Source organism: Pinus tabuliformis, chromosome 9, assembly GCF_031772625.1.
Source record: "Pinus tabuliformis cultivar Carrire ecotype Pingquan chromosome 9, CPIR1, whole genome shotgun sequence".
NCBI lineage: Eukaryota > Viridiplantae > Streptophyta > Pinopsida > Pinales > Pinaceae > Pinus > Pinus tabuliformis.
The window spans coordinates 157,461,424-157,489,063 of record NC_142307.1 but is presented as its reverse complement, the minus strand read 5'-3'; the positions used below and the strand labels follow the sequence as shown (position 1 = coordinate 157,489,063).

Genomic DNA, 27,640 nt, shown 5'->3' with positions numbered 1-27,640 from the left:
GACAAATCTTAAGGCTCTCAATGGGAGCCATCTAAATAAAATCTCTTGCTCATGAAACCCATGAAGCAAGCATTACAATAATAATTTTATTTTTTCTTTTCATCATTTACAAAAATCACAATTACATGTCATTATGAAGACCGAACCTAGTTACACTTTTCAACACTCCCTCTTAATTAGGGAGGTACTCATAATGGTACTTGGTCATTCTTAATCTGAAGAATTTCTCTTAAGAAGAATCGGATTGGTAACCCATCTGTCTAGCATCATATCAACCATCATTGTCACATAGCAAGGCCTTAACTAACAACTCTATCCACATGATCATTGTCTCTCAAGGTACATACTACACCCGGGTGTTCATAAAGTTTGACCTTCTTTGGACTATTATTATCTTGGATAGCCAGTCCTCAAAGAATATCGGTCCACAGTTGCTCTTATCTTGGATGCCCTATCTCATCCTCAAAGAGTATTATATGCCAGATGATTACCCAATCCTCCATTATGTCTTCCCAAGTGAAGACCAGAATGATGTGTGTATCTCTCCCTCTCAATTAGGGAGGACATATCAATTCCAATAATGGAATGTACTCATTCCTACAGAAGGAATGTACCTAAGCTCCCTCTTGGCTTAGGAATTTCCAAGTTTCTTCCAAGTAAGAAACTTGCTTCCAGGCTCCCTCTTAATGAGGGACCTACAACAACTTTCGACTAGCTGCTTGAAGAGCTCCTTCCTTCGATGTCATGAATGTCTTTGTCCAAGAGTCTTCATCTTTGTGGCTTCTACATAGAGCACAAACCATCCATCACTTTCATCCACGAGTCAGTCATGTCATCATTCCTTTCATCAGAAAGTGATCCATTTATCTTTATCTGGCCTTGCTTCATGTCATGCTGCTTTCTTCATGCCATATTTTTCGGAAGGATCTTACATCCTTCTATATGGTCCTCATGGAAGTCATCCACAATTCTTCCCTTTGGCAATATTGCATAAGCCCATCCAGATATTTGTTCAAAAATAAGAAATGAACATTTAAATCAAAATTACCGTTGTGATGGTCTTTCATCATGACATCTTTCTGTAGGTATCAACATCCTGCATACATGTTGACACATTTCCCAAATATATCCATTGTCAAGGGTATCCATCTTTTTCAGACTTCCATCAAAGTCTTCATATCTTTCTAGGAGATTTCCTAGTCAAATATTCTTGGTCTTTCGGATGTTGATTTCCTTTACGATGGTTGCATATCTCACGATTTCCTCCTTTCTTCACACTTTTCATTTCATTCCCATGAGCTTCCAATAAGAGTTCCTCAATTATAGTCAACCACCTCATACTTCATATGAGGACATATTATGTTGATTTCATCTAGTGTGACTCATGCCTTCGAACATTCTTTCATAGGAGGAGATTCTTTCCTTTGATCATTCTTCTCAAAATAGAGCAGTGATCCTAGTTACCTGCAACCATACAACATGACTTTATAAAATCAAATACAAGCATACATACCTCATTTACCTTTAGGTCATCTAGGATTCTTTCGACAACTTCTTTGATTGACAAGATCTTCAACCCCTTGATCTGCTTCATCTCTTATGGCATTATACCATCATCCCATGAATTCCACAAGTTGGAGTTCCTGATGAAACAATTGCTTCCACTCTAGATCGATGAATCCTCCAATGAAGATTCCATCAGAGAATCTTGAGTATCTCACATATCCTTATTCAACAAATGTTTCCCTTTTGAATGATGTATGATGAGGACTTGTCCTGGATGACTTATTCCTTTGATCTTTCAATGAGGTCACCAAGAGCTATATCCTTCGAAGTTGACTATCAGACATCCTTCATATTTCTTATGGCGATGTCACGAGCTCTTGCTCTAATGCTTTTCCTCTTCCTTGGACGAGCTTCTTTCATCTTCCTCTACTTCTTTAGTGAAATGGACTTCTTCTCTATTCTTCTTGTTATTGTCTTTCTTAAGCTAAGGACAATCTTTCCTATAATGTTCATAACATTGAATCTTAGCTATGTTCTTTCCTTTCGACAAAATGTCTGAATCCTTTCTTTTGATCCTTCAACACTTTTGTCGTCAACTTGTCTTCTTCTATCTTGCATATTAATCACAACTTGTTGAATGGGATAGCCTTCTTATTCTCATAGACATTGTTACCTTGTTCATCAGTTAGTGCATTTCGAACAATGAGGATTATCTCTCCCAGATCTTGCAATTGACGTCTTATGAAGATAACCCTTTATCCTTTGATTCCTTCAATTTGAGTAGATCAGATCCAAGTGATGTGACCTTCACATCTTCAGAGAATAGCTCTACCAGCCTATCATATATATCTCTTTGATGTCTCCAATACTGCTATATGAGGGGACCTTTCATAAGAATCCCTTTCCTTGTATTCATAGGAGACCTTTCCATTGATATGTTTAATGACATCACTTTCTTCGATGACTATGCCTATCCTCCTTTTCCATGCAAGAAAGTTCGATGACCCAACCAACTTATAGATCTCCTTGCAAAATGAAGTCATTTTACCAAATTTGATTATAGAATGAAAGATACTTACTTGACACGTGAAGATGAAATCTTCAACTTGATCACTCTGATGGTGGTTGAATAAGATGTATTAGTCCTTCTTTTGAATGAAGCCCTTCTTCAATAAAGGACATTGCTGCTTTTGTGATGTTAATGCCTTTAGATCTAGCTGTCTTTGTTGATGAGGATGTTTTTGCTGCTTCCTTGGATGATCTTCTTCAAGGATAAGGAGAGGATCCTTGCTGCAATGAGAGGGAACTTGCCTTATAGCTTTTGAATATGATGACAATGCCTTCTAGCCTTCAAGATACTTCGACTTCTCTTGTAGTGTAGATCAGAAATGCTTCTCGGATTTCCACTCTCTCCAAGATGATGTGATCTTCGACTTTAAAGTAATTTGAGCTACCTTGCTTTTTAGATAACTTGATGAGGGTCTTTGTGGTCTTTTGATGATGACTATAGGATCCAACACTTTTGCTGGAGTAGACTTATAGCTGCTTTGATGTGTAGATCTATTTTCCTTGAGTAGGAATAAGGCTTTTGGCCTTGATTGATAATCCCATGATTTTTCCTAAAGAAAACCTTCTTATATGATCTAGGGTTTGATTCTCCAAAGTAGAATTCAACTTTACTTTGATATTATTCAATCTTGCTTTGATGCCTTTCTTGAAACTCGATCCTTGAGTGTCTCTTGATTGCTTGCCCTTTTCTTGACTTTGACACCTTAGCTCTGGTACCATGTTGAGAAATCTAGGGCATTAGCATTAGGTGATTTCTTTTCTATTAGTGACTAATTGTGAATGTCTTTACTTGTTTAGATTAGGATATTCTTCATGTTAGATTATTAGTGTTCTTCATCAAATAGTAACCAATATATGAACATAAACACATAAGAGACACAACATGTAAGCTATGAGCCAGGGCCAAAACCTCTCACTCTTTGAGAGGAAAACCTTCACAAATTCTTCTTATAGAGATTCCAATTGACGAATACCAAGACCAAGACCCTTGACCTAGTAGCCACTCCAAGACCAAGACACTAGTCCTCTGCTCCTTTCTTCTTCGTGACTCCTCTTCCGCTTTCAACCTTCTTAGCACTCAGACTACTTCTCTGTCTCATCGAAAGTCTCATCATTGCACTGAGATCTTTATCATTATAATTCTACCTTGATCTTATCATAGTAGAAACGCTGAGATCTCATACTAGTTGTGACTTTCTCTTCACGGTGTAACACTGAACCATAGTATCATTAGCACCAAACTATGGTACGAATGCACTGAATTGTTGTATACTTAACACCGAACTGTGGTGTCATTATAGCACCGAATTGTGTTAATATACTCCTTGTTCGATCTGTGATCTTCTGTTGTGACACCGAGATTTTCCTTCTGAAATCCGAACCACTGTTCTAGTGATTAGCCCTTAAACTTCTTTGTTGCTCCCTCATCATCTTATCCAAGTACCTTCTGTGGTTGCATCCGAAATTATCATTGTTCTATTTACCCGAAAATCTTAGAGGTATATTCGAACTTGACTATCTGAAATGTGAATCCTCTACACACCTATTTATAGTGGTTGTCCCATAATTAAGTCGACATATTCTTATGAAGGGTTGTGTCTCCAAATAGGTGAGTCGACACGATCTTATACTTCATCTTAAGGCTGACATGAAGAGGAGGATTAGTGCTTGTCGTTGGAGGGCTTCTAGACACTTTTATAGACTCATATACATTCGTCATATCCCTAAGAAGGGTTCTTCATACATGAAATTGACTCTTTGACTTTAATGACAAATCCTAAGGTTCTCAATGGGAGCCATCTAAATAAAATATCTTTCTCATGAAACCCATGAAGCAAGCATTACAATAATAATTTTATTTTCTTCCTTTCATCATTTACAACAATCACAATTACATGACATTATGAAGACCGAACCTAGTTACACTTTTCAACACTGCAAAACTAAAACAAAAAATAGTGTGAAAAAGAGAGCATGTAAGTGAGTGATAATGCTACAAAATAATATACAATAAGAAGCTCATGATTAGCTAGGTAAAGAGATGAAAGCACCAAAGTAGAAGATGTAGATTTGCTTGAAATAATTGACTTAAGCACAAACTATGTCAAACGTATCCATGCAAAACCAACACTTTCGAAAGATAAGCTTATGAGATTCAATAACGATAAGAGCTCCTTGAAAGCTACGCCGAGAGTGGGTTGGTCTCTTGAAGACTTCCCCTCACGCTTGCTACTTGATCCAAATATGTCCTCTACAAAAACCTCAAATGCACATTAGCTCATATGAATTAAATCAATAAACAATGGCAAGAGTGTTGAAAATAACAACATTGGAAGTCATTCTCTAATGAGAGGCCTTAAATGACCACCTTGAGGCTAGCTATGGAAGATTTGGATAATCAATAAATCATGTGAGCCACTGTAAAAGTCAATGCGAAGGTAGAAGCCTTGTGAGATTTGACAAGTGTCAGGATGAAGGCACTGCTTGTGGATGCCTGGTGAGCCATGTGCAAGATCCAAGGCAATGTCTTGTGAGCTCTTTGAGCAACAATCAAGACTCAGTCTAGCAAGAGTCAGGTTGAATGAAGAAGTCTCGTGAGCTAGTACTGGTATGATGGACCCCCTGTCTTGTTGTGATGTGACTACCTCGGACCTGGCCCCTCCTAGGCTTACTCCAACAATTGTCCAAGTTGTAGTACTAAATGATCACATGGAAAATACCTTCTTCTTATTGTTATCTTGAACATAAGTACTTAAAATGTATTGGCAGGTGAATGAATCATGTTGGTTGAGAGAGTGATAAAATGTCTATGTAAAAGCCTTGAGTCATGTAAACGTGTTTGTCATGTAAACGCCTAGTTAGTAACTAGTTGAGATGTTATAATGTAATGTTATGATGTAAAGGCTAAAAGCCTAAGTTTGCCTAAGTTTATAAAGACATTATTATAATAAAGATGTCAATGTAAAATTAGAAGGAGAGGGGGGGGATGCACTTGTGTCTAGAGAGAACAACTTAAGTTGTTAACCCCTCTTCCATGGAGTCTTCTAGAAGGATCATGAAGCTTATCCAATGTCAATCCAAGATTAAATCTAGGCGCTCCTTTCTAGCCAAGAGAAATGATAAAAGGACCAAGAGAAAACAATTCACTACACAAGTTCTTTTTCTACTGCTTTTCATCTACTCTCCAAGGCGCACTTATCCCTCTTGAGCACCCAAGGTTTCAAGCTCTCAACTGTTAGATATAAGCATTCAAAGTTCAACAGTCATTTCGCCCAGATATGGTCTATTTTTCTTTAGTGCACCGAAGTAATCTTCAGATCTACTTCATACAAGCTCAGATCTAGTCTGGGTTGCTTCAGATCTGACATCTTTGGCTCAAGGCAAGTTGATCTAAGTCATTTGCACCTGCATGCAAGAAGTTTTAAGTCAATTAAGGCTTCATTTGTCTCCAGGTGTCCTCTCTCCCATTGAACTGTACTGTAGCGCCCTCAAGAAGGGTTTTGTTCCTGCAAATTTGTCAAAGAGAAATAAAGTAAGAAGGTCTTTACTGGGGTTTTCTCCTTTATTGAGTTTGCCCAAGGTAAATCTGGTGTATTGATGTGTTTGTGTATTTTAACAGTTTATTTCAATTACTTATGCATGTTGATATTCAGATCTAAAGAATTTAAAGTACTCATATACATATCCAACAGTTAGATCTAGCAGATCTAAGTGAACAAGAAGCAAATCTAGCAAATCTGAGTTTAGATCTATGTGAACAGCAAGCATATCTTGCAAATCTGAGTGCAGATCTAAGTGAACAACAAGCAGATCTGGCAAATCTGAGTGCAGATCCAAGTGAACAACAAATAGATATAGCAAATCTGAGTGTCTCGAAGGCTGAAAGCCTCAGTTTTGAGGTGTCCTTATAAGTTTTTGATCATTTACAATAAGCTGATTTGAAGAACAAAATTTCATGTGTACTTGAAAAGTTAGTTTCTGTTGTTTATATTTTCAGCGATATATGTGACTGCTACAAGTTCATAATTTTAACTATGTTATTGAAGTAATTCAAGATATGGGTTATTTGATAAAGAAACATAGGACACCAATCATCTTGAGTTAAGAAAATTTTAACATGGTATCAGAGCAGGGTGTGTAGAGCTCTGACTTGTATCTTTCAGACTCCACATAGATCAGAGGCTTAGTTTTCTAGATCTACACAAGGTTTATTTGCGGGCTGAGTTATGGCTTCCTCCTCCACTGCTGTTCAAAAGGAAGATTGATTGGAAGGGTCCTCCAACTTTGATGTTTGGAAGATGAGGATTACTAACATCCTTCAAGAGAAAGAAGTGCTCCACTTTATCAATTTTGAACCAGAGTGCTCGACCTCCATTGTTTGGGGTGCTTCTTTTGATAGAAACCAAGCAAAAGCAAGGAAAATTTTATTTGATTTTGTGAAGGATAATGTTCTGGTGGTAATGACAGTTGCAATGACTCCAAAACAATGTATGGATTCACGTTCCACTCTGTATGAGAACTCTGCAACAAGTCAGAAGAGATACTTGTAACATAAACTAAAGTTCCTAAAGCTAGAAAAGGGAGAGACTGTTGCAGATTTCTGCTCAAAGATTAAGCAGATACGAGATCAACTAATAGTAGCTGGAGTCAAAGTGGAAGATGATGATTTGGTGCAGGCTATTTATGATGGCCTTCCTTCTTCTTGGGGAACTTTCCTTTCAAGCGTAATTGGAAGACATGAACAACCTACTTTTGAGAGACTTTGGCATGATTCCGTTGAAAAAGAAAGCAAATTAATGATCAGAGAAGGAACCTCCAAGGATGAGATTCATGCACTTACCACCAAAACAAGGAAAAGAGGAAGGAGACCGCCCTTCCAAAGGATTTCCACTCGTAAGGATGATCAAAAGCAGAAAGGTAATGTGAACTATACAGGTAAACACTTTGATATTTCAAATATTAAATGTTATAATTGCAACAAATTGGGACACATGGCTAAAGACTGCATGTTCAGGAAGAGAGGTAATTATAACTAAGGCAAACAATATGCTTCTATTGCTGAAGAAGAAAATCCAAGAAGAAGAACTAGGAGTTCTTTCCCTGAACAAGAAAGTGAAGGCAGAAAGGAATACTTGGGAATTTCAGCTCTCTCTAGTTCGGTATCTTCCAAGTGAGACACGTGGTTGATTGATAGTGGTGCCTCCATCCACATGACAGGTTACAAAGAGATCCTTACAAACTACAAGAAGAAATCATTTGGTGTTCAGGGGGAATTAGGAGATGACTCCAATCATGAGATTATTGGAGTTAGGTCCATATCCTTACAGCTAGATTCAGGATCTATCTTGCATCTTAATGATGTTTTAGATTCAGGATCTATCTTGCATCTTAATGATGTTTTACATGTATCAGACATGAAGAAGAACCTTATTTCGGCATCTACCTTGGAAAAGAAAGGTTTTAGAACTGCCTTTATAGATGAGCAAGCATATCTATGGCCGAAAGCAAAAGGCATCCAGGAAGCTGAAGCAATTGGAATTTGTGAAGGTGGACTTTACAAGCTCACTGGCTATCCCATTCAAGCTCTTATTCAATATACTGTTAGTAACAACAAGCTTTGACATAGGAGGTTAAGGCACTTCCAGATCTGCATCACATGGTAAGAGGCTTGCCTCATATTTCACTTTCAGAAAATGAAGTTTGCAAAGGGTGTTTGCTTGGGAAAAATACAAAGAAATCATTTAACGGCAGTGATAGCAGATCTAAAGATATCCTAGAGCTAATTCATTGAGATATATATGGTCCTATGACTTGTCGTTCTTTGAGTGGCTATTTGTACTATGTATCTATTATTGATGACTTCTCCAGAAAATGTTGGGTGTATTTCATGAAAAACAAGAATGAGACCTTTGAGAAATTCAAAGAATTTAAAGCCCTAGTTGAAAATCAAACCGATAAGAAGATTAAAACTCTTAGGTCTAATAATGGGGGCACTATGAATGCCATCCTTTTGTGGATTTTTGTAAAGAACATGGCATAAGAAAACAATTGTTTGCCCCTTACAATCCTCAGCAAAATGGAGTAGCTGAGAGGAAAAATAGGACCCTTGTTGAAGCCTCCAAAGCAATGATGTTTGACCAAGACCTTCCTATATCTCTTTGGGCCGAAGCTACCAAGACAACTGTTTACATTCAAAACCGTAGCCCTCATTCCATTCTCAAGGATAAAACACATGAAGAAGCCTTCACTGGAATCAAGCCTGATGTAAGCCACTTTAGAGTCTTTGGTTGCCCAATTGACATTCATGTTCCCAAGGAGAAGAGGTCCAAACTAGAATCCTCCGGGATAAAAGGCATATTTGTGGGATATAGTGAGTCATCCAAAGCCTACAAAATTTATATACATGGCCAAAAAAAATTGAGGTGAGTCGGGATGTCACCTTCCATGAAGAAGCAACCTTTAGAAAGTCAAAAGAACTTCAGCTCGAAACCAAAAATGAGGCTACCTCTCCTTCTGCTGAAAGTTCAGGTTCAGGGAGTCAGAGGGAGAGAAACCAAGATCATCCCATGGATCATGAATTGTCTCTTGAGCCTACTGAAGTCCTAGAAAAGTCACTTGAAGAAGCTCCAGTTAAAAGAAAACCATCTTGGTCCAGGGAAATTCTACAAGAAGCAGAAAAGATAGCTGATCCCAAAGGTACATTCAGGGAAAGCAAAAGACCTCGCAGGTATGGTGGTTATGTAGCACTTGTCAACAACTTAAGTGAATCTGAACCTTCTACTATTGATGAAGAAAATAAATTACAAGTCGGGAAAGATGCAATGCTCGAAGAATATAAATCGATAATGAAGAATAATGTATGGGATATTGTTCCAAGTCCTACTAATAAATTAGTTGTTTCATCTAAGTGGATATACAAGATTAAACATGCTGCAAATGGTAGCATTGAAAAGTTTGAGGCAAGGTTTGTTGACCGTGGTTTCACCCAAAAGGAAGGCATTGATTATGATGAGACATTTGCGCCAGTGGAAAGGTATACTTCTATTCGTACAACCATTTATTTAGCCTCTATATTTGGTTGGAAGTTACATCAAATGGATGTCAAAACTGCTTTTCTAAATGGAAATGTAGAGCGGGAAGTTTATGTTGAACAACTAGAAAGCCTTATTTTACATAGCAAAGACTCACATGTATGTAGGCTAAGGAAGGCTTTGTACAACCTTAAACAGGCTCCTCGGGTATGGTATGAAACCATGGACAATTTTCTTAAAGGTTTGGGCTTTCAAAGTAGTGATGTTGATTCTAACTTGTATCTCAGGATGATCAAAAATCAACCTCTATTTGTAGTGCTATATGTTGATGATCTCTTTCTGACAGGAGAAAACCACTTAATCGAGTGGTGTAAAAAGGAACTCACTGAAAGATTTGAAATGAAAGATCTTGGCCTTATGCATTACTTCCTTGGGTTGGAAGTATGGCAAAACAAAGATGGTATCTTTTTGGCTCAGAGAAAGTATACTATGGACATCCTAAAGAGGTTTGGAATGTTTGAATGTAAGTCAATGGCCACACCAATGATCACTAACCTCAAGAAACTACATGACTCAGACACAAGATCAGATTTAGTGGACCCCACTATGTACAGGCAGCTAATCGGCTCCTTATTGTATCTAGCTCATACTTGGCCTGATATATGTTATTTAGTGAGTGCACTAATTTAGCTTATGGCCGAGCCTAGACAAAGACATTGGGTTGTTGTGAAGCATATTCTGAGGTATCCGAAAGGGACCATTACCTATGGTCTAAGTTACTTTTCCAACGATGGTATTTCTATGCATGGTTATGTAGACTCAGACTGGTTTGGAAGTCCAGTAGATAGGAAGAGCACAACATGTTACTGTTTCAGTCTTGGATCAACCATGATTTCCTCATCCAATAGAAAGTAGGGGTCCATTGCCCATAGTACAACAGAGGCTGAATATATTGCAGCAAGTGATGCTTGCAGGGAAACAGTGTGGCTCAGCAAGTTGATTTCTAGGTTGTACAAAAATCGGCTGGAGACTACAATCCTCTTTTGTGACAATCAAAGCTGCATAAAGTTGGTTGAGAATCCACTGTTCCATGAAAGAACGAAGCACATAGACTTTAAGTATCATTATGTAATATACATGGTCCAAAGGAAAACAATCAAGCTACAATGCATAACAACACAAGAGTAGGTTGCATTTATCCTGACCAAGCCCTTACCAGTAAAATAGTTTGCACACCTAAGAGGCAAGCTTGGGGTTGCAGAGAATGCCTTCCTCACTGAGAGGGAGTGTTGAAAATAAGAACATCGAAAATCATTCTCTAATGAGAGGCCTTAAATGGCCACCCTGAGGGTAGCTAGGGAATATTTGGAGAATCAATAAATCCTGTGAGCCTCTGCAAAAGTCAAGGCGAAGGTAGAAGCCTTGTAAGCTTTGACAAGAGTCAGGGTGAAGGCACTGCTAGTGGGTGCCTGGTGAGCCATGTGCAAAATCCAAGGCAATGTCTTGTGAGCTCTTTGAGCAACAGTCAAGACTTAGTCTAGCAAGAGTCGGGACAAATGAAGAAGTTGTATGAGCTAGTATTGGTATGATGGACTCCTTGGCTTGTTATGTGACTACCTAGGACCTAGCCCCGCGTAGGCTTACTCCAACAAGTGTCCAAGTTGTAGTACTGAATGATCACATGGAGAAGACCTTCTTCTTTGTTATCTTGAACATAAGTACTTAAATGTAATTGCATGTGAATGGACCATGTTGGTTGAGAGAGTGATAAAATGTCTATGTAAAAGCCTTGAGTCATGTAAAAGTGTTTGTTATGTAAACTCCTAGTCCTAGTGATTAGTTGAGATGTTATAATGTAATGTTATGATGTAAATGCTAAAAGCCTAAGTTTGCCTATGTTTATAAAGGCATTATTATAATAAAGATGTCAATGTCAAATTAGAAGAGGGGGGGGTGGCGCGCACTTGTCTCTAGAGAGAACAACTTAAGTTGTTAACCCCTTTTCCATGGATTCTTCTAGAAGGATCTTGAAGCTTACCTAATGTCAATCCAAGATTAAATCTAGTTGCTCTGTTCTAGCCAAGAGAAATGATAAAAGGACTAAGAGAATGCAATTCACTACAAAAGTTTTTTTTTTGCAGTTTTTCATCTACTCTCCAAAGCGCACGTATCCCTCTTGAGAGCCCAAGGTTTCAAGTTCTCAGTTGTTAGATATAAGCATTCAAAGTTCAACAATCATTTTGCCCAGATCTGGTCTATTTTTTTGCAATGTGCCCAAGTAATCTTCAGATCTACTTCATACGAGCTCAGATCTAGTTCGATTTGCTTCAGATCTGACATATTTGGCTCAAGGCGAGTTGATCTAAGTCATTTGCACCTGCATGCAAGAAGTTTCAAGTCAGTTAAGGCTTCATTTGTCTCCAGTCGTCCTCTCTCCCAGCAAACTCTACTGTAGTGCCCTCAAAAAGAATTTTGTACCTGCAAATTTGTTCAAGAGCAATAAAGTAAGAAGGTCTTTGCTGGGGTTTTCTCCCTTATTGGGTTTCCCCAGGGTAAATCTTGTGTATTGATGTGTTTGAGTATTTTAACAGTTTATTTAAATTACTAATGCATGTTGATATTCAGATCTAAAGAATTTAAAGTACTCACATGCATATCCAACAGTTAGATCTAGCAAATCTAACTGAACAACAAACAAATATAGCAAATATGAGTGTAGATCTTTATGAACAACAAGCAAATCTTGCAAATTTGAGTGCAGATCTAAGTGAACAGTAAACAGATCTAGCAAATCTGAGTGAGGATCTAAGTAAACAACAAGCAAATCTAGCAAATTTGAGTGTCTAGAAGGCTGAAAACCTCAGTTTTGAGGTGTCCTTATAAGTTTTTGAAAATTTCATGTGTACTTGAAAAGTTAGTTTTTATTGTTTATATTTTCAGCTATATATGTGACTATTACAAGTTCAGAATTTTAATAATTTTATTATAGTAATTCAAGATATGGGTTATTTGATAAATTAACATAAGACAATAGTCATCTTGAGTTAAGAAAATTTTAACAAAGAAAACTCTAGAATTTGTATGAAAATAAATAGAACTGTCTAGCCTAGAACATATCAAAATTTCAAATAACCAATTGCAAATGTAAGATAGTTGTACATTCATAACTCTATAAAAGCATATAGAAAATGAGATAAAATTAAACACAAGTTGAGAATTATACCGTCATTGAGCCAAGCACAAATTCCAAGAGTGAAACACCCATGAATGAACCCCAAACTCTTTTTATTCAAATGAAGATCAAGCGTACATAGAAGCAGAGTCTCCCCAAGTACAATAGATCGTAGCAAAAGATTACAAAATGAGAGCCCAAAGCTCATCTAAATAGGAGATTGGGAGATGATCCCAAGAGAAATCCAAGCGACAAGCGTAGCTTGATGACAATCCTAAAGACCAAGTCAAGTTTCCAAGTAGCAGTCACAAATCTTCAAATTGTTGTAATGAATTACCTCTGCTGGCCTGTGAATGTCTCTAACTAGTTGGTCGAATATTTTTGCTGCTAGCATACATAGAATAAGTGAAGACTAGTGTGGCTTGGTGGGGAACAAATCTCCCACAAAACTGAGCCAATCAATCCATCAAGTGCCAAGTGTAACCTTTGTTATCCAATGAAATCAGTCAATGGTGTTGTACAAATCCTCCTCTTGTTGTGTATAATAAGTGAGTGATATGAGTCGCTGGTAGTAGAGAAGGTTGGGGACAAGGCTTGCCTCATGTGGTAGTGTTGTCCCCCTCTAAAATGATTTTAAATCCACCTCAAAAGATGCCAAACTTATGCTGCATATCCTCCTTTTGAGTGGTTGTTACATAAGATTATGGGTGCCAATGAGTGGGGGACAAACCCTGACACAAGTGTTAGTGTAGTTCCCACTATAAATCTGCCAAAATTATGCATAAAAAATGTAGCATATTTGTCTCTTGAGCTGGTAGCATATAGCTGTAGTGATTGGCAATTTGCTGCTTGTGGATTCTCGTGGAGTTCAAGGAGGAGATACACTAGCCTTGGAGTGGAGCTATACTTCACACTCAACTGAAATAACCCACAGTTGACTCACCCTTAAAACCTGTGTTAATTTCCTTCGGACAGCTGTGTTGCAACTATTGAATATGGCTAGCTTGTGTAATTTGGCATATGCATATTTCTTAAGTTTTGGTTGTGTTACCTACCATTTTGTGGGTGATATCCCTAGGAGAATTTTTTTCTCCAACATGGTCCTCAGCCGATAGCCAATAGCCCCTTGCAACCACCACCTAGCTCATTATGCTATTTCTCTGCCACCTGAGCCAGCCATGTGGTCCCTCACCCATCCGCCATGATCTTATGTTTGAAGGTGGGCCTCCCGAATCTAAAGGTATGCCTTGTCATTTGGAAATTGAGTATTGTAGTTTTCTTATCATGGACACTTCTGGGCATGGATTAATGGGGGGATTCGACGGAAGGAATGGGCTAGGTCTGTGCTTTTGTCCCTAGAACCCTTTTAGGAATTAACCTTGGATTCTAGTCCTGTGGGATCTCTTTTATTGACCATTTGGTTCCAGGGATGGTATTTCACGGGAAACCCAAATTTTGGTTGCGTGGTCCCGCTCCCTTATCCGCTTATATTACCCTCTTTCCGTTCATTTTTACCCCATTCATCATTTCTCCCGCCCGGGTCCACATTCCTCCATTGGGTCCACATAGGGTTATCTTGCCCCTTCCCCTTTGCCCACACATTGGGTCATGGCCTGGAATGAAGCCCAGAGGTTGATGCAACTGAAAAGAAAGACAAAAGCATATATGGCCACATTCAACAGGAAAATGTACCACAAAATGCAAAATATGGCTAGGACAAAATACATTTAGCATGTGGGCAAAAGCTAATACATGAGATCTACCTCATCATCATGGCCATCACCTTGGTTCCTACAGGTTCTATGAGCCTTCTTCCCCATATAGGAACCCATGATTGCCCCAACCCCCAGTGGGCAATGAATTGCCTCACCTTAAAAGGGGAATTCATTGCTATATCTTATACATCATGCTCTAACCCCTTGAGCCCTGAGTAGTTAATAAAAAATAATCATAAAAAGGCAAAAGGCATATAAAGAAGGGTGGAAAAATCAAGGCCAGGGCATCTCATGTACCACGATTTCTCCCTCCTACACATTAAAAACCCAAGTGTGGGCTTCCCTCTTATTAGTTGCCCTTGTACCCCAGCATGTGACCCAGGGCCTCCCCTTCTCATTCCCTACTTCATTCACCTATCTGTCACATGCCACCACCTCTTGAAGGATGCACCTTGACTATATTATCCCCTTTAGATGCAGAAACCACCTAATAGGATTATTGGTTAATCCCATTTGGAGTTTAAGAGATACTGGCACATCCTGAAACTCATTATGGAAGGGCAGACCATTATGAAGTCCCCGCCTATGGTCCATGATTAGGTAAACTCATTTACTCGATTTCTCTAATGACTTCTTGTACTGGAAGGCTAGGGGACGCATTGGATCTTATGCAGGATTGCGGATGGTTTCCATCTTGGGTTTGGTCTCCCTATACGAGGTCCTAATCCTCTAGAGGGATACATTGGCACATGTAAGGTGAGCGTTGAGAGGCATGGGCCTCCACAACACCAGATTGCACTCCATGGATCGCCATAGCCATTCAGAGATTGCCCGCGGTTCACTTATTGGGCGAGGAGGATGCACCTAATCCATCATGCCCAGTTGGCCCCAGATCTACATCATACACTTGGCAGTTGACCCAAGACTTGCACGATGATGTGGCATCGCCTGCACCATCATCCTAGCTCTTGCAGGCGATCTACAGACATCTTTGATTTGTTTGGAGACCCATGACGACATTTGTGTGCCCCCACATGTCATTTGGAGCACCACAAGTTATTACAAGGGGCCACCCCCTTGTCCATTGATTTTGAGGGTCCTATTCTTCATTGTGGCACCCATGGACCTCATTAGGCCTCTTAGAGGGCCTTACGACATGCATAGATTATTATCTGACCTCTTGGGAGGCTTAATTTTTCATTTATGAGCTAGTTTGGTGGGCTTGTCACCAAAAGTTGAATTATTAAAACATTATTTTATTTTTGGGGCTTATGTAGGCCAAGGAGGCTACTTCGAACTCCTAAGTTGTGTATAAATAAAAGTGAGATGAACTCATTTGCTCATCAACACTTTGGATTGGATCTTTTCTCTCTTGAGAATTTCACACTTTTTCTAGAGGATGGATTGGAGCTTTATGGATGAATTTTGATGTGTGGATATTGGTATATCTTCTCTTGGAGCTTCTCTCTTGTTAATTGTGAATGGTTGGATTTATTTTGTTACATGTAAATACTTTTTTAAATGTTATTCTTGTTTACTTTGTCATATACATTGGACTGGGATTCTCGTTGTTCTAGGGCTAATAGCTACATGCATTTATTGCTTAAAATTGTGGAATTTTGTCTCTATTATATCATCTCTCAATGTATGGGCCATGTAATATGAACAAAATCTCCTAGGGGTAATTCTATCAAAAATATTGATTTTGATAAGCCATTCCCTTTGCACATCGAAGTATAAAAGCTACAAGATTGCTTCTCATTGACCTAGAAGGCTAGCAATGTGGTCTTGAGACCTCCTTGACTGGGAACCAAGAAATCGTACTCATATTCATCATAGACTCCATTTTCCCAAAGATTAAGGCATTGATCTACCAAGGGTTGTCACTAAAATTCATATTCCTTCACCTCCTTCCAGGTCTAGCCAAGTTGGGGTAGCTAGGGCATTAATTTCCCGACAAGCTAGCCATAAAAAAAATTCAATCGCCTAGGGTCTCCTACGTTTGCCTTTCCTCAAGGTCTCCTCCAATTTTGAAGCCATTCCAATGGTGGAGTTGGGAGGAAATCCAAGCCCTAGCTCCAGGATCAAAACTTGCCCAGCCATCCTAAAGGCTAGTACCTCATAAGGTCAAAACAATACCTTCAAGTGCAAATTCTTTCTTTGATCCTTTCCCCTCCTTGTGTAAGGTAAGAATATCATTGTTTGTTACATTCTTCCCTCATACCCTAGAATAGGTCCACTTGGCCCCGTGTGGTCCCGCTCCTTTGAAAGATCATTCTTCAAGAACCATCTGGGATACCAATTCCAACAAGGATTTTAGGGATTGGGGAACTCCTTCACAAGTCTTATCTCATAAACCTAATCCTCAAATCCTTTCTTCCTTTTCCTAGAATACATAGTACCTTGCTTAGAAAGCAAGCAAGCTCCATCCTTCAAACTCTTCTGGGAAGGGGTTTATTTGAGTCACTCACATCCACTGACTTATTCTTCATTGGTGACTCCATACATACTGGGTCTCCTCCCATCGGTGAAAGTCTGTAAATAGAAGGGAGCCTCAGCTGAGGTGACAGTGGGCTAAGTCTCCATTTGTTGCCCTTGGCCTAGAATTTGCCCTTTAGGGATCCCCCATAGGTCCCCTGCTAGTTTGAGTAGTAACAGGTTGCACGTACACTATAGGGAGGTGAGGTGGAGTCCATTCCCCACTCACCTTATCGTACACTTTAATTTCACCGTAATATTTGATTAAATCAAAAATAGAACTTTGGTCATACATGTCTTATGAACTCAACGTGAAACAATTTGACTGCCTTTGGCGTGCTCACTTGGAACTTTGACTTTGACTTGTGCTTCATGTGCTGGGCCCTATATGGTTGCCACATCATCCTTTGTTTCTCCACGTAATTTCCATGCCAAAATTTGACTTTGGAAAAATTCTAAATTTTTCCAATTATTCATTTTGTTTTTTGAATTTTTTCTTCATTTTTGCCATTGACATTATAAAAATCAGCTTTTGAGGAACTATAAGTCGTTTTTTGACCCTCAAAGTGGGTCTTAGGATATTGTTGCGCCTCTGAGGATGAATTTCAAGTAGTCACACGACCTAGACATTTTCGAAGGCCAGTTATTTATATCATCACATAGAAATTAATTAAAAAAATTTCTTTTGCGGGAATTTTTAATTATTAAAAAATCCTATCTAGACTTGGTCAAATTCCGCGTAATTTCAGAGATGACCTAGCATGGTAATATACATTGACTCTAGACACTAAGATGTGTTAGGGGCTCAACCTTCAAGCTGTCACCCAAACTTTGGAGTAATGCAGTGAGTGAAAAAACCTAGAAAATTATTTGTCTCTAAAAAGTAGGAATAATTAACCAAGTAAAAAAAACACTCCAGGGTGTACACTTTTATTGAACGAGTCCCAACACCTTAGGCCTGTTACATGGCTTTGTTCATCATGCTAGTGACATCTATACAATATCCCCGTAGGGCTGTGGAATCTGAGGACTGAAGAAGAAAAAGCTAGAGTTTAAAAACTCTGATGATAGTAAAAACTTTGATGGTACATTGAAGCCTTTGGTACATCCATGGGAATGGGGTCTTAATAAAGTCTACAGGTGCCACTCTAGTGGTCAACATTTCACTCCACATGGGGATGCATGCTAGATAGGAAGTGATAGTATCCAAGAACCTGGAATCCGCATCGATCAACAAAAGACATATATCTGCAACTTCCATTCCAAATATCATCATATGAAATCAAGTATAGAAATGAAAAAATGGAAATTTATTCTAAGAGCATAAATGGCAGTTTATTCATGAAATGCAACTAATGAACCAAAAGGAATAGAGTTGGAAATACAATACAAGAGATGCCCCATGGCATCAGATATTCTCTTTGAAGTTAATGTTGAGAACCTGCTTACTTTCCGCCAAATCCATGGGGCGCTTTTTTGATGTGCCCTGTTCTGAATACCTTAGGACTTTGATCCATCCTAACACAATGTTGTATATGGCCATCATATTTACCAATTCCTTTTTTCTTTTTTCAATTCTTCTTAATAGTGTTAGGATATTCCGACACATAGGATATAGTTAAGTTCAACTTGGTCTAGCATAGAGTTAGGTTAGAGTTAGGTAAAGTGTGTTTCTTTACCGTTGTACATTTTGTAACTTACAATCCGACGGTCACGATATGTAGTGATCCGACGGTTCACTCTCACCTCGGTATTACCGACACTTGATCCGTGGCTTGACACCCGATTGGTCCATGAGTTCTATTTAAAGCGCATGGAGGGTCATTGTTCGGGTAATCCGTGCATGAGAGAAGCTTATGTAAATTTTCATTCTTTGATTAATAAATTGCCTGTAGTACCCACGTTGGGACAGGCCGTGGACTGTTTCCCTCCTTGCACTCTGAGGGTTTTAACCACGTCAAAAATACTGGTGTATTGATTTGAGATCTGGTTGTGAGCGGTGTCCTTTTGGTATTCTTTCTGTGGAACTTACCCTGTAAATTCCTACATGGTATCAGAGCTATTTGAGGGCCGCGTCCGTTGGTGATCCAAATCTGAAGCCGGTAGAACTGCATGCGGCTGTCGTTTCCTAGATCTGTTGTTTCTGACTGCTTTCGGGCCGAGAGGACTGCTCTGTTGCGTTCGGAGCATCTGTTCCAGTGAGGAACCCCTTTCGTTTCATGCGAAAAGGTTTCCGGTAGCCCTAGCTGCGTCATTTTTTAGATCGGGAGGTATACAGTGTTTTTTTGCAGTTTACTGTTAATTTCTCTCTGCTTATTTCGGTCTCAGTTTATTTAGCCTTTTTTTTTAACCGGATCTATACCTTTCATTTCTGCGTATGCTCTTTGCCCTGCGACTCTGTGCGATCTGGGCAAATCAGAAACAGAAAGGAAGGATTTTTCTCATGCGTATGCTCTTTTCCCTGCACCTTAGTGTGATTTCGGAAAATCAGAAACATTGAGAAAAATATTTAGTTTTTCGGCTAAAGCTAACCTTGAGATTTTTTTTTTAAATTTTTTTCTAGTTTTTTGGCTAAAGCTAACTTCGAGCCGCAAGGTTCGTTTTTTCTTTGCATATTCGTGTTGGGTTTTGTGTTTTGTGTTTTGTAGGGAAAAAGAGCTTTCTCAAGGCAAGCACGCAAATCGAGGCCCCCCCCCCCTCTCTCTCTCTCTCTCTCTCTCTCAAATTTTTTGTATAGATCAATTGGTTCAAAGCTATTTTTAGAGAGTAGAGGTCTTGGGTTCAAGTCTCCATTTTGTGGGGGCGGATTTTTTCATTCCCGCACATTCGCGCACTTTGCCGGCAACCTCAACAAGTTTTTTTCAAAAAGCCATAACTTCTTCATCCGGAAGCCTTTTTCAGAGCCGTTTTTTTTAAAACCGCCTATTTTTTCGAGATCTATCCGTTGGTACACTTACTTTCAGCATCTTCAGCTTCAGTTTTTTAAAAAAAAATGGAAAGTCCATGCCAAGTCATTCTTGACAGCACTAACTACTTCCAATGGGTAGAATACATGGAAGATTTACTTAGAAGTAAAGGTCTCTTCAGAATAGCCACAAACCAAGAGAAGAAACCCAAAGATGAAGACAAGGCGGCAAAATGGGAAAATAGACAAGATCAAGCACGTGGTTTGATAGGGATGTCTATTTCTCCTGATCTTAGATTCCACATTGCAGGACTTGAGACTCCTCATGAAGCATTAGAAAAACTTGCTAAAGTTTTTGGGATTAAAAATGAAATTAGATCCCATCAACTTGAAAATGAGCTGCTTACTTTGGATCCTAATAATTTTTCTTGCATTGAAGATTTCTTGTCAAAATTCAAGACCCTTAGATATCTCTTGGAAGGTGTTAAAGTTAAGAAAGATGATGGTAACCTTATTTATTCCATCCTTACTAAGTTAGGACCAGCCTACTCTGTATTTGTTTCCACTTTCCATTCTACAAGAGAAGCTTTCATTTGTCAAGGACAAGAATACAAGGCCCCTTCCTTTGACTCCTTTTGTGATTCCTTAATAAGAGAACAAGAAAAACTCTTACACCTTGGTCTTCTTAATCTTGGAAACTCTTCCACAAAAGCGTTAGCCGCCCAGCAGCACCCAAATTCAAAGAATCCTAAGAAGTCATATCCTCAAAAGAATGGTCCTAAACCATCTCAGCCTCAAAATGAAAGATCATTTCAGCAAAATGATAAGCCCAATAAAAACAAATGGAAGAAGACTGATAGACATTGTAACTTTTGTAATCGAGATGGCCACTTAGAATCTAAATGCTTTAAGAAGATGGAAGCCTTGGAAGCCGCAATGAAGAAACATAACATCCATCTGGAGCCTACTTCAACTTCAACTTCCGGAACGGCATTTTCTGCATGTCATCGTCAATCATCTCAGTCTGGTTATGCATTAAATGTATCTTCTTCTTCTTCTCATTCTCATGAGTGGCTCATTGATTCTGGAGCCTCTTGTCACATGGCCAAAAACCAAGCCATGTTTTCTTCTTTAAATGATTGTAACACCAAAAATATATATGTTGGTGATGATAGATCTCTTAATGTTGTAGGGACTGGAACTGTTCATCTAGACAATGGTCAGTTCAATGATGTATTATGTGTTCTAGAGGATGGATTGGAGCTTTATGGATGAATTTTGATGTGTGGATATTGGTCTATCTTCTCTTGGAGCTTCTCTCTTGTTAATTGTGAATGGTTGGATTTATTTTGTTACATGTAAATACTTTTTTAAATGTTATTCTTGTTTACTTTGTCATATACATTGGACTGGGATTCTCGTTGTTCTAGGGCTAATAGCTACATGCATTTATTGCTTAAAATTGTGGAATTTTGTCTCTATTATATCATCTCTCAATGTATGGGCCATGTAATATGAACAAAATCTCCTAGGGGTAATTCTATCAAAAATATTGATTTTGATAAGCCATTCCCTTTGCACATCGAAGTATAAAAGCTACAAGATTGCTTCTCATTGACCTAGAAGGCTAGCAATGTGGTCTTGAGACCTCCTTGACTGGGAACCAAGAAATCGTACTCATATTCATCATAGACTCCATTTTCCCAAAGATTAAGGCATTGATCTACCAAGGGTTGTCACTAAAATTCATATTCCTTCACCTCCTTCCAGGTCTAGCCAAGTTGGGGTAGCTAGGGCATTAATTTCCCGACAAGCTAGCCATAAAAAAAATTCAATCGCCTAGGGTCTCCTACGTTTGCCTTTCCTCAAGGTCTCCTCCAATTTTGAAGCCATTCCAATGGTGGAGTTGGGAGGAAATCCAAGCCCTAGCTCCAGGATCAAAACTTGCCCAGCCATCCTAAAGGCTAGTACCTCATAAGGTCAAAACAATACCTTCAAGTGCAAATTCTTTCTTTGATCCTTTCCCCTCCTTGTGTAAGGTAAGAATATCATTGTTTGTTACATTCTTCCCTCATACCCTAGAATAGGTCCACTTGGCCCCGTGTGGTCCCGCTCCTTTGAAAGATCATTCTTCAAGAACCATCTGGGATACCAATTCCAACAAGGATTTTAGGGATTGGGGAACTCCTTCACAAGTCTTATCTCATAAACCTAATCCTCAAATCCTTTCTTCCTTTTCCTAGAATACATAGTACCTTGCTTAGAAAGCAAGCAAGCTCCATCCTTCAAACTCTTCTGGGAAGGGGTTTATTTGAGTCACTCACATCCACTGACTTATTCTTCATTGGTGACTCCATACATACTGGGTCTCCTCCCATCGGTGAAAGTCTGTAAATAGAAGGGAGCCTCAGCTGAGGTGACAGTGGGCTAAGTCTCCATTTGTTGCCCTTGGCCTAGCATTTGCCCTTTAGGGATCCCCCATAGGCCCCCTGCTAGTTTGAGTAGTAACAGGTTGCACGTACACTATAGGGAGGTGAGGTGGAGTCCATTCCCCACTCACCTTATCGTACACTTTAATTTCACCGTAATATTTGATTAAATCAAAAATAGAACTTTGGTCATACATGTCTTATGAACTCAACGTGAAACAATTTGACTGCCTTTGGCGTGCTCACTTGGAACTTTGACTTTGACTTGTGCTTCATGTGCTGGGCCCTATATGGTTGCCACATCATCCTTTGTTTCTCCATGTAATTTCCATGCCAAAATTTGACTTTGGAAAAATTCTAAATTTTTCCAATTATTCATTTTGTTTTTTGAATTTTTTCTTCATTTTTGCCGTTGACATTATAAAAATCAGCTTTTGAGGAACTATAAGTCGTTTTTTGACCCTCAAAGTGGGTCTTAGGATATTGTTGCGCCTCTGAGGATGAATTTCAAGTAGTCACACGACCTAGACATTTTCGAAGGTCAGTTATTTATATCATCACATAGAAATTAATTAAAAAAATTTGTTTTGCGGGAATTTTTAATTATTAAAAAATCCTATCTAGACGTGGTCAAATTCCGCGTAATTTCAGAGATGACCTAGCATGGTAATATACATTGACTCTAGACACTAAGATGTGTTAGGGGCTCAACCTTCAAGCTGTCACCCAAACTTTGGAGTAATGCAGTGAGTGAAAAAACCTAGAAAATTATTCGTCTCTAAAAAGCAGGAATAATTAACCAAGTAAAAAAAACACTCCAGGGTGTACACTTTTATTGAACGAGTCCCAACACCTTAGGCCTGTTACATGGCTTTGTTCATCATGCTAGTGACATCTATACAATATCCCCGTAGGGCTGTGGAATCTGAGGACTGAAGAAGAAAAAGCTAGAGTTTAAAAACTCTGATGATAGTAAAAACTTTGATGGTACATTGAAGCCTTTGGTACATCCATGGGAATGGGGTCTTAATAAAGTCTACAGGTGCCACTCTAGTGGTCAACATTTCACTCCACATGGGGATGCATGCTAGATAGGAAGTGATAGTATCCAAGAACCTGGAATCCGCATCGATCAACAAAAGACATATATCTGCAACTTCCATTCCAAATATCATCATATGAAATCAAGTATAGAAATGAAAAAATGGAAATTTATTCTAAGAGCATAAATGGCAGTTTATTCATGAAATGCAACTAATGAACCAAAAGGAATAGAGTTGGAAATACAATACAAGAGATGCCCCATGGCATCAGATATTCTCTTTGAAGTTAATGTTGAGAACCTGCTTACTTTCCGCCAAATCCATGGGGCGCTTTTTTGATGTGCCCTGTTCTGAATACCTTAGGACTTTGATCCATCCTAACACAATGTTGTATATGGCCATCATATTTACCAATTCCTTTTTTCTTTTTTCAATTCTTCTTAATAGATTGTGATGTTGATGTTGATGCAATCAAAGTAGACCTTTCTGCCCGATCTTGAAAATGCTCATATGAAAAATTCGAAGTATCCAAGACTTCTTTGACCTTCCTTTCTCCATTTTGTATCTGCTCCGACATGGGTAATGGATCAATCTCATAAGTATTAACCTGAAGTAAGAGATCAATTGCAGCAGAGAAAGCCGAGAGGAATTGTATTCCTCTTGAGTAATCGAGTTGGAAGAGGGTCAAGTCAAGAAGGAAGTCGAGTAAAGCTAGAAGGAGACCCTATCCAAAGCGAGGGAAATCAAGGCATAAGAGAAAGGTCTTATGCATGAGCTAGCATTTCTAAATTAGGATTATAGACCTAATTCAAGGAGGTCGAGGAGGAAGGAGCAGAGGGATTGTTGACTAAGGATCTCATCAAGGAAGCCTTGTGTCTTGGTCTTGGAGTGGCAACTAGGTCAAGGGTCTTGGTCTTGGTATTCGTCAATTGAAGCCTCTATAAGAAGAAGAATTTGTTTGGGTTTTCCTCTCAAGTGGGAGAGGTTTTGGCCCTAGCTGATAGCCTATATTTAGTGCCTCTTGTCTCTTTATGGTTTATGCATTGGTAGTTGTTTGATGAAGAAGAACACTAATAATCTAAGAAAGAGAAGATCCTTATCTAAGAAAGTAAAAAGCATTCACAAGCAGTTATCAATAGAAGAGAAATCACCTAATACTTGATACCCTAGATTTCTCAAATAATGGTGAAACTCTTGGAATCTCTTCCCATAAAACTCCATTATTCCTTGAAGTGGGTAAATGCGTGAAATTTGTGCTATGACATCAAATTTCATCCTTCTTAGGAATAAGATTGGCCTATTTTTGACATCCTTGACTCCGTATATCCAAGGGACAAGGCACTACTCCAAGCCATTGGTGATCAATCACATTTTCCATCCATCCTTTCCTCGCTTAAATTTTGGTCCTTTCAAGGCTAAAGGAGCAAGTAGGGCTTGGAGTGAAATTCTAGGGAGAAGGGCTTTTGATGATTTGAGAGTCTAAACATCAAGTTGACTTGGTTTTCCACAAAATTTTATCTATCCACTCAAATTTCATTCATAATTTTTTTTCCCTAGGTAATTGCTCCAAGAAGGGGAAACCCTAGTCTTCCTTCAACTTAAGGACTTATTTGAAGGTTTCGTGAGCCTTGGCTTTGCCAATTTCACTATAAGAAACATTTTCTCTTTGGTCTTCCTTTGGAACTCCTATTATTGTCAATTACATCAAACCCTAGGTCTTGCACCTCCCTTTTCTAGGTCTTTTCATTGAGAGCGAATTGCTTCCTTAAAGAAGCCTTTGAACTTATATTGTCTCTCTCTTGAATGAGCCCTAGTGGGATCATCTTATACCTTATCTATAGCCTATCTTAGAATTGGTCTCTGCCTCTCTACTGGAACTCTTCCCATTGGTTAAAATCCGTAAAGAGCAGGGGGTTTTGGCTGAGGTGACATTGGGTCTCTGCACCATTGTTGTCCCATTGTCTAGTTTATACCTTGTCGGGTTTCCCTCTCCAAGGCCTGCTAGATTTTCAGGCAACCGACTGCATTGCATCCACATTGCTCAGCTCCTCTTTCTCCATCTTTCTAGGGTTGTCTTCCTCTCCCCTGTCCTCACTTGTGTCAGACCCCCAAATTTCATAGATGAGATTGTCATATTTCTGACCAATTCCAGTTTCCCTTCTAGCTAGTTTCTTTTATTGAATTCCTCCTATATCCACTATCATGGCTATGAAGGTCTTCACTTCCCACTGTATTTCAACCATTTTGAAAAGTTTGGTTTGTTTGTTCCTTGAATAAGTGGCATCTGGGATCCATTCTAAAATTTCCTGATCAATCTGCCTAGTGGGAGTCACACCTCTTTGTTCTGCTTAGTGGGAATCGCACCTCTTTGTTCTCTCATTCTATTCTTGATTACCTCCACTGCATATTTGGTATCCTCTGAAAATCTGCTGTGGTAGGCTACTGCTGCTGCCTTTGCCTCTGTCTGAAATCTGCAATTCCTTGGATGCCGTGCATGCCTGCTGTTACTGCTGTCTCCATTGTCCAGTATGCCTCTTACCTGCCATCTTAACCTGTTCTGGATGGTTGAATAATTTCAGGAGGGCTACTGCTCTATTCACAGTTCAGAGAGACCCTTTCGAATTACTGAAAGCCTGATACGGTGGAGCATTGGTATCCACCAATGAATTTCTTAGAAGAACAATCTGAAACGAAATATCAATGTCTTCCCTGCATCTAAGGTCAGGATCACTGTAAATGCTGAGGCCCGAGCCATACACCCACAAAACGCTCACCAAGAAACTAATTTCTGCCTTCATTAGCTTGCCAGTTAAAATCATGATGTGCCATGTACCCAAATGAGCTCAGTGCAGTGGGTTAGACTCTGGTTTTGCAGCTGGAGGACGGGCCATTATGGCCCCTATCATCCCCCGCCCTCTACTCCTCTCCATCATCTTTGCACCAAGCCGAAGTTGCTTCCAAAGTTAGCCACCTGTCAGCCTCATGAATGCCCACCCCTCTCACCCAATCTGGGGGGCTTAGATGCACCAAAATTGATAGACCTAATGTATTTAGATTTTGCTTCAGAAGTTGACGAGGAGGAGTGTACTTTGGATCTATAGACAGGTTTGGTTGGCGTGTCAATAGATGGAATTAAATTGGAGTGGAGCGATGATCATGATGCAACAAAACTGAGTGAACCTGTAGTATTCTCAGATATGCTTGAAGTGTTGAGATGCACAAGAGATAGTGTGAGAGTCAATTGAAACAAACACAAGCCCTAATTCTTCAATAAAGAGAAAAATAAACTAGCACTAGGGTAGCGAAACACTTGACGAGAGCCAGCCAAGAGTATTGCAATCCTAGAGAGAGGAAGAACTCAAAAATAAGTGCAGTACAAATTCTACCCGCCCTGCACAAACCTCCTATATTTCTCTGTTGTAGTGTGTCTCTAGTGCAGTCTTGCTCAGAGACTCTTTGGGATTAAAGGAGTCAAAATAAGTATTCTACTATAGCAGTCAAATTTCAGTTTGTGTACTTTGAATGATGTCCATCAGGTGAGGTTGATTCAAACATTACCTGGTTAGTTGATGACTGTGTTTCTAATCCATCCCCAGATTAAAGTGTGCTGGTAATTGCAGTTGGTATTTTTCTAAAATGATATCTGCTATTGTAAGAGAAGATGGATAGTTTTCAAGATTATCCTCTTGCAAGGACATTTACTTAGATAATTGTTTATGGTAAGTATATTGAACAATTTTTTTTTTGGCTATGTGAAATCCAGCTCTGTTTTGAGTTGCTGCAACAGAAATTTCTGGTAAAATATGTTTGATTTGGTGCATGGCATTCTGACAGGGGCGTCAGAATTTGAACCCGGAGGAAATATGGAGGCACATGAAAGAAAGACAAAATATGTTTTTGCAACATTACAAGGCATATTCTCATCTTCGAGCAAAGAATTGGGTGGTGCGATCAGGTCTGCAATACGGTGCTGATTTTGTGGCTTATCGTCACCATCCTGCTCTTGTTCACTCAGAGTAAGGCCTTTTATGCTTATCAATAAGATACCTTATTGTATTTTGTTATACTTCCCCAGATACGATTGCTTGTAAATATACCAAAGACCAGAAAGACGCCTCCATTTTTCTTTTTTTAAAGCATACAATATTTATATTTATGTGTAGGTTTCTTTCTTCTATTCATCTAATGTTCAGAAACATAAAAATTTTAGTATCTGTCACTGAGATTTTAGTTATAACTGTGACTCTTATATATTTAATGTGAAATACACAATATTAAAATGTGGCTGCAACA

The 27,640-nt window shown here is 39.0% G+C and overlaps 1 protein-coding gene across 2 annotated transcripts in view; it reads left to right on the top strand.

Moving 5' to 3' along the window:
* The window catches only part of LOC149147603 (tRNA-splicing endonuclease subunit Sen2-1-like), an 83,000-nt gene that overhangs the window by 48,320 nt on the left and 7,040 nt on the right, over positions 1 to 27,640 (top strand). Inside the window, exons 1-2 of one of the 2 annotated variants that reach the window (XM_089446061.1) lie at positions 26,924 to 27,066; positions 27,182 to 27,363. In XM_089446061.1, coding sequence (XP_089302187.1) covers positions 27,064 to 27,066; positions 27,182 to 27,363 — 185 coding nt within the window. In that variant the 5' untranslated portion in view covers positions 26,924 to 27,063. Of the gene's footprint in view, positions 1 to 26,923; positions 27,067 to 27,181; positions 27,364 to 27,640 lie in introns of those variants that run through there. The other variant, XM_089446062.1, reaches the window with a different exon arrangement.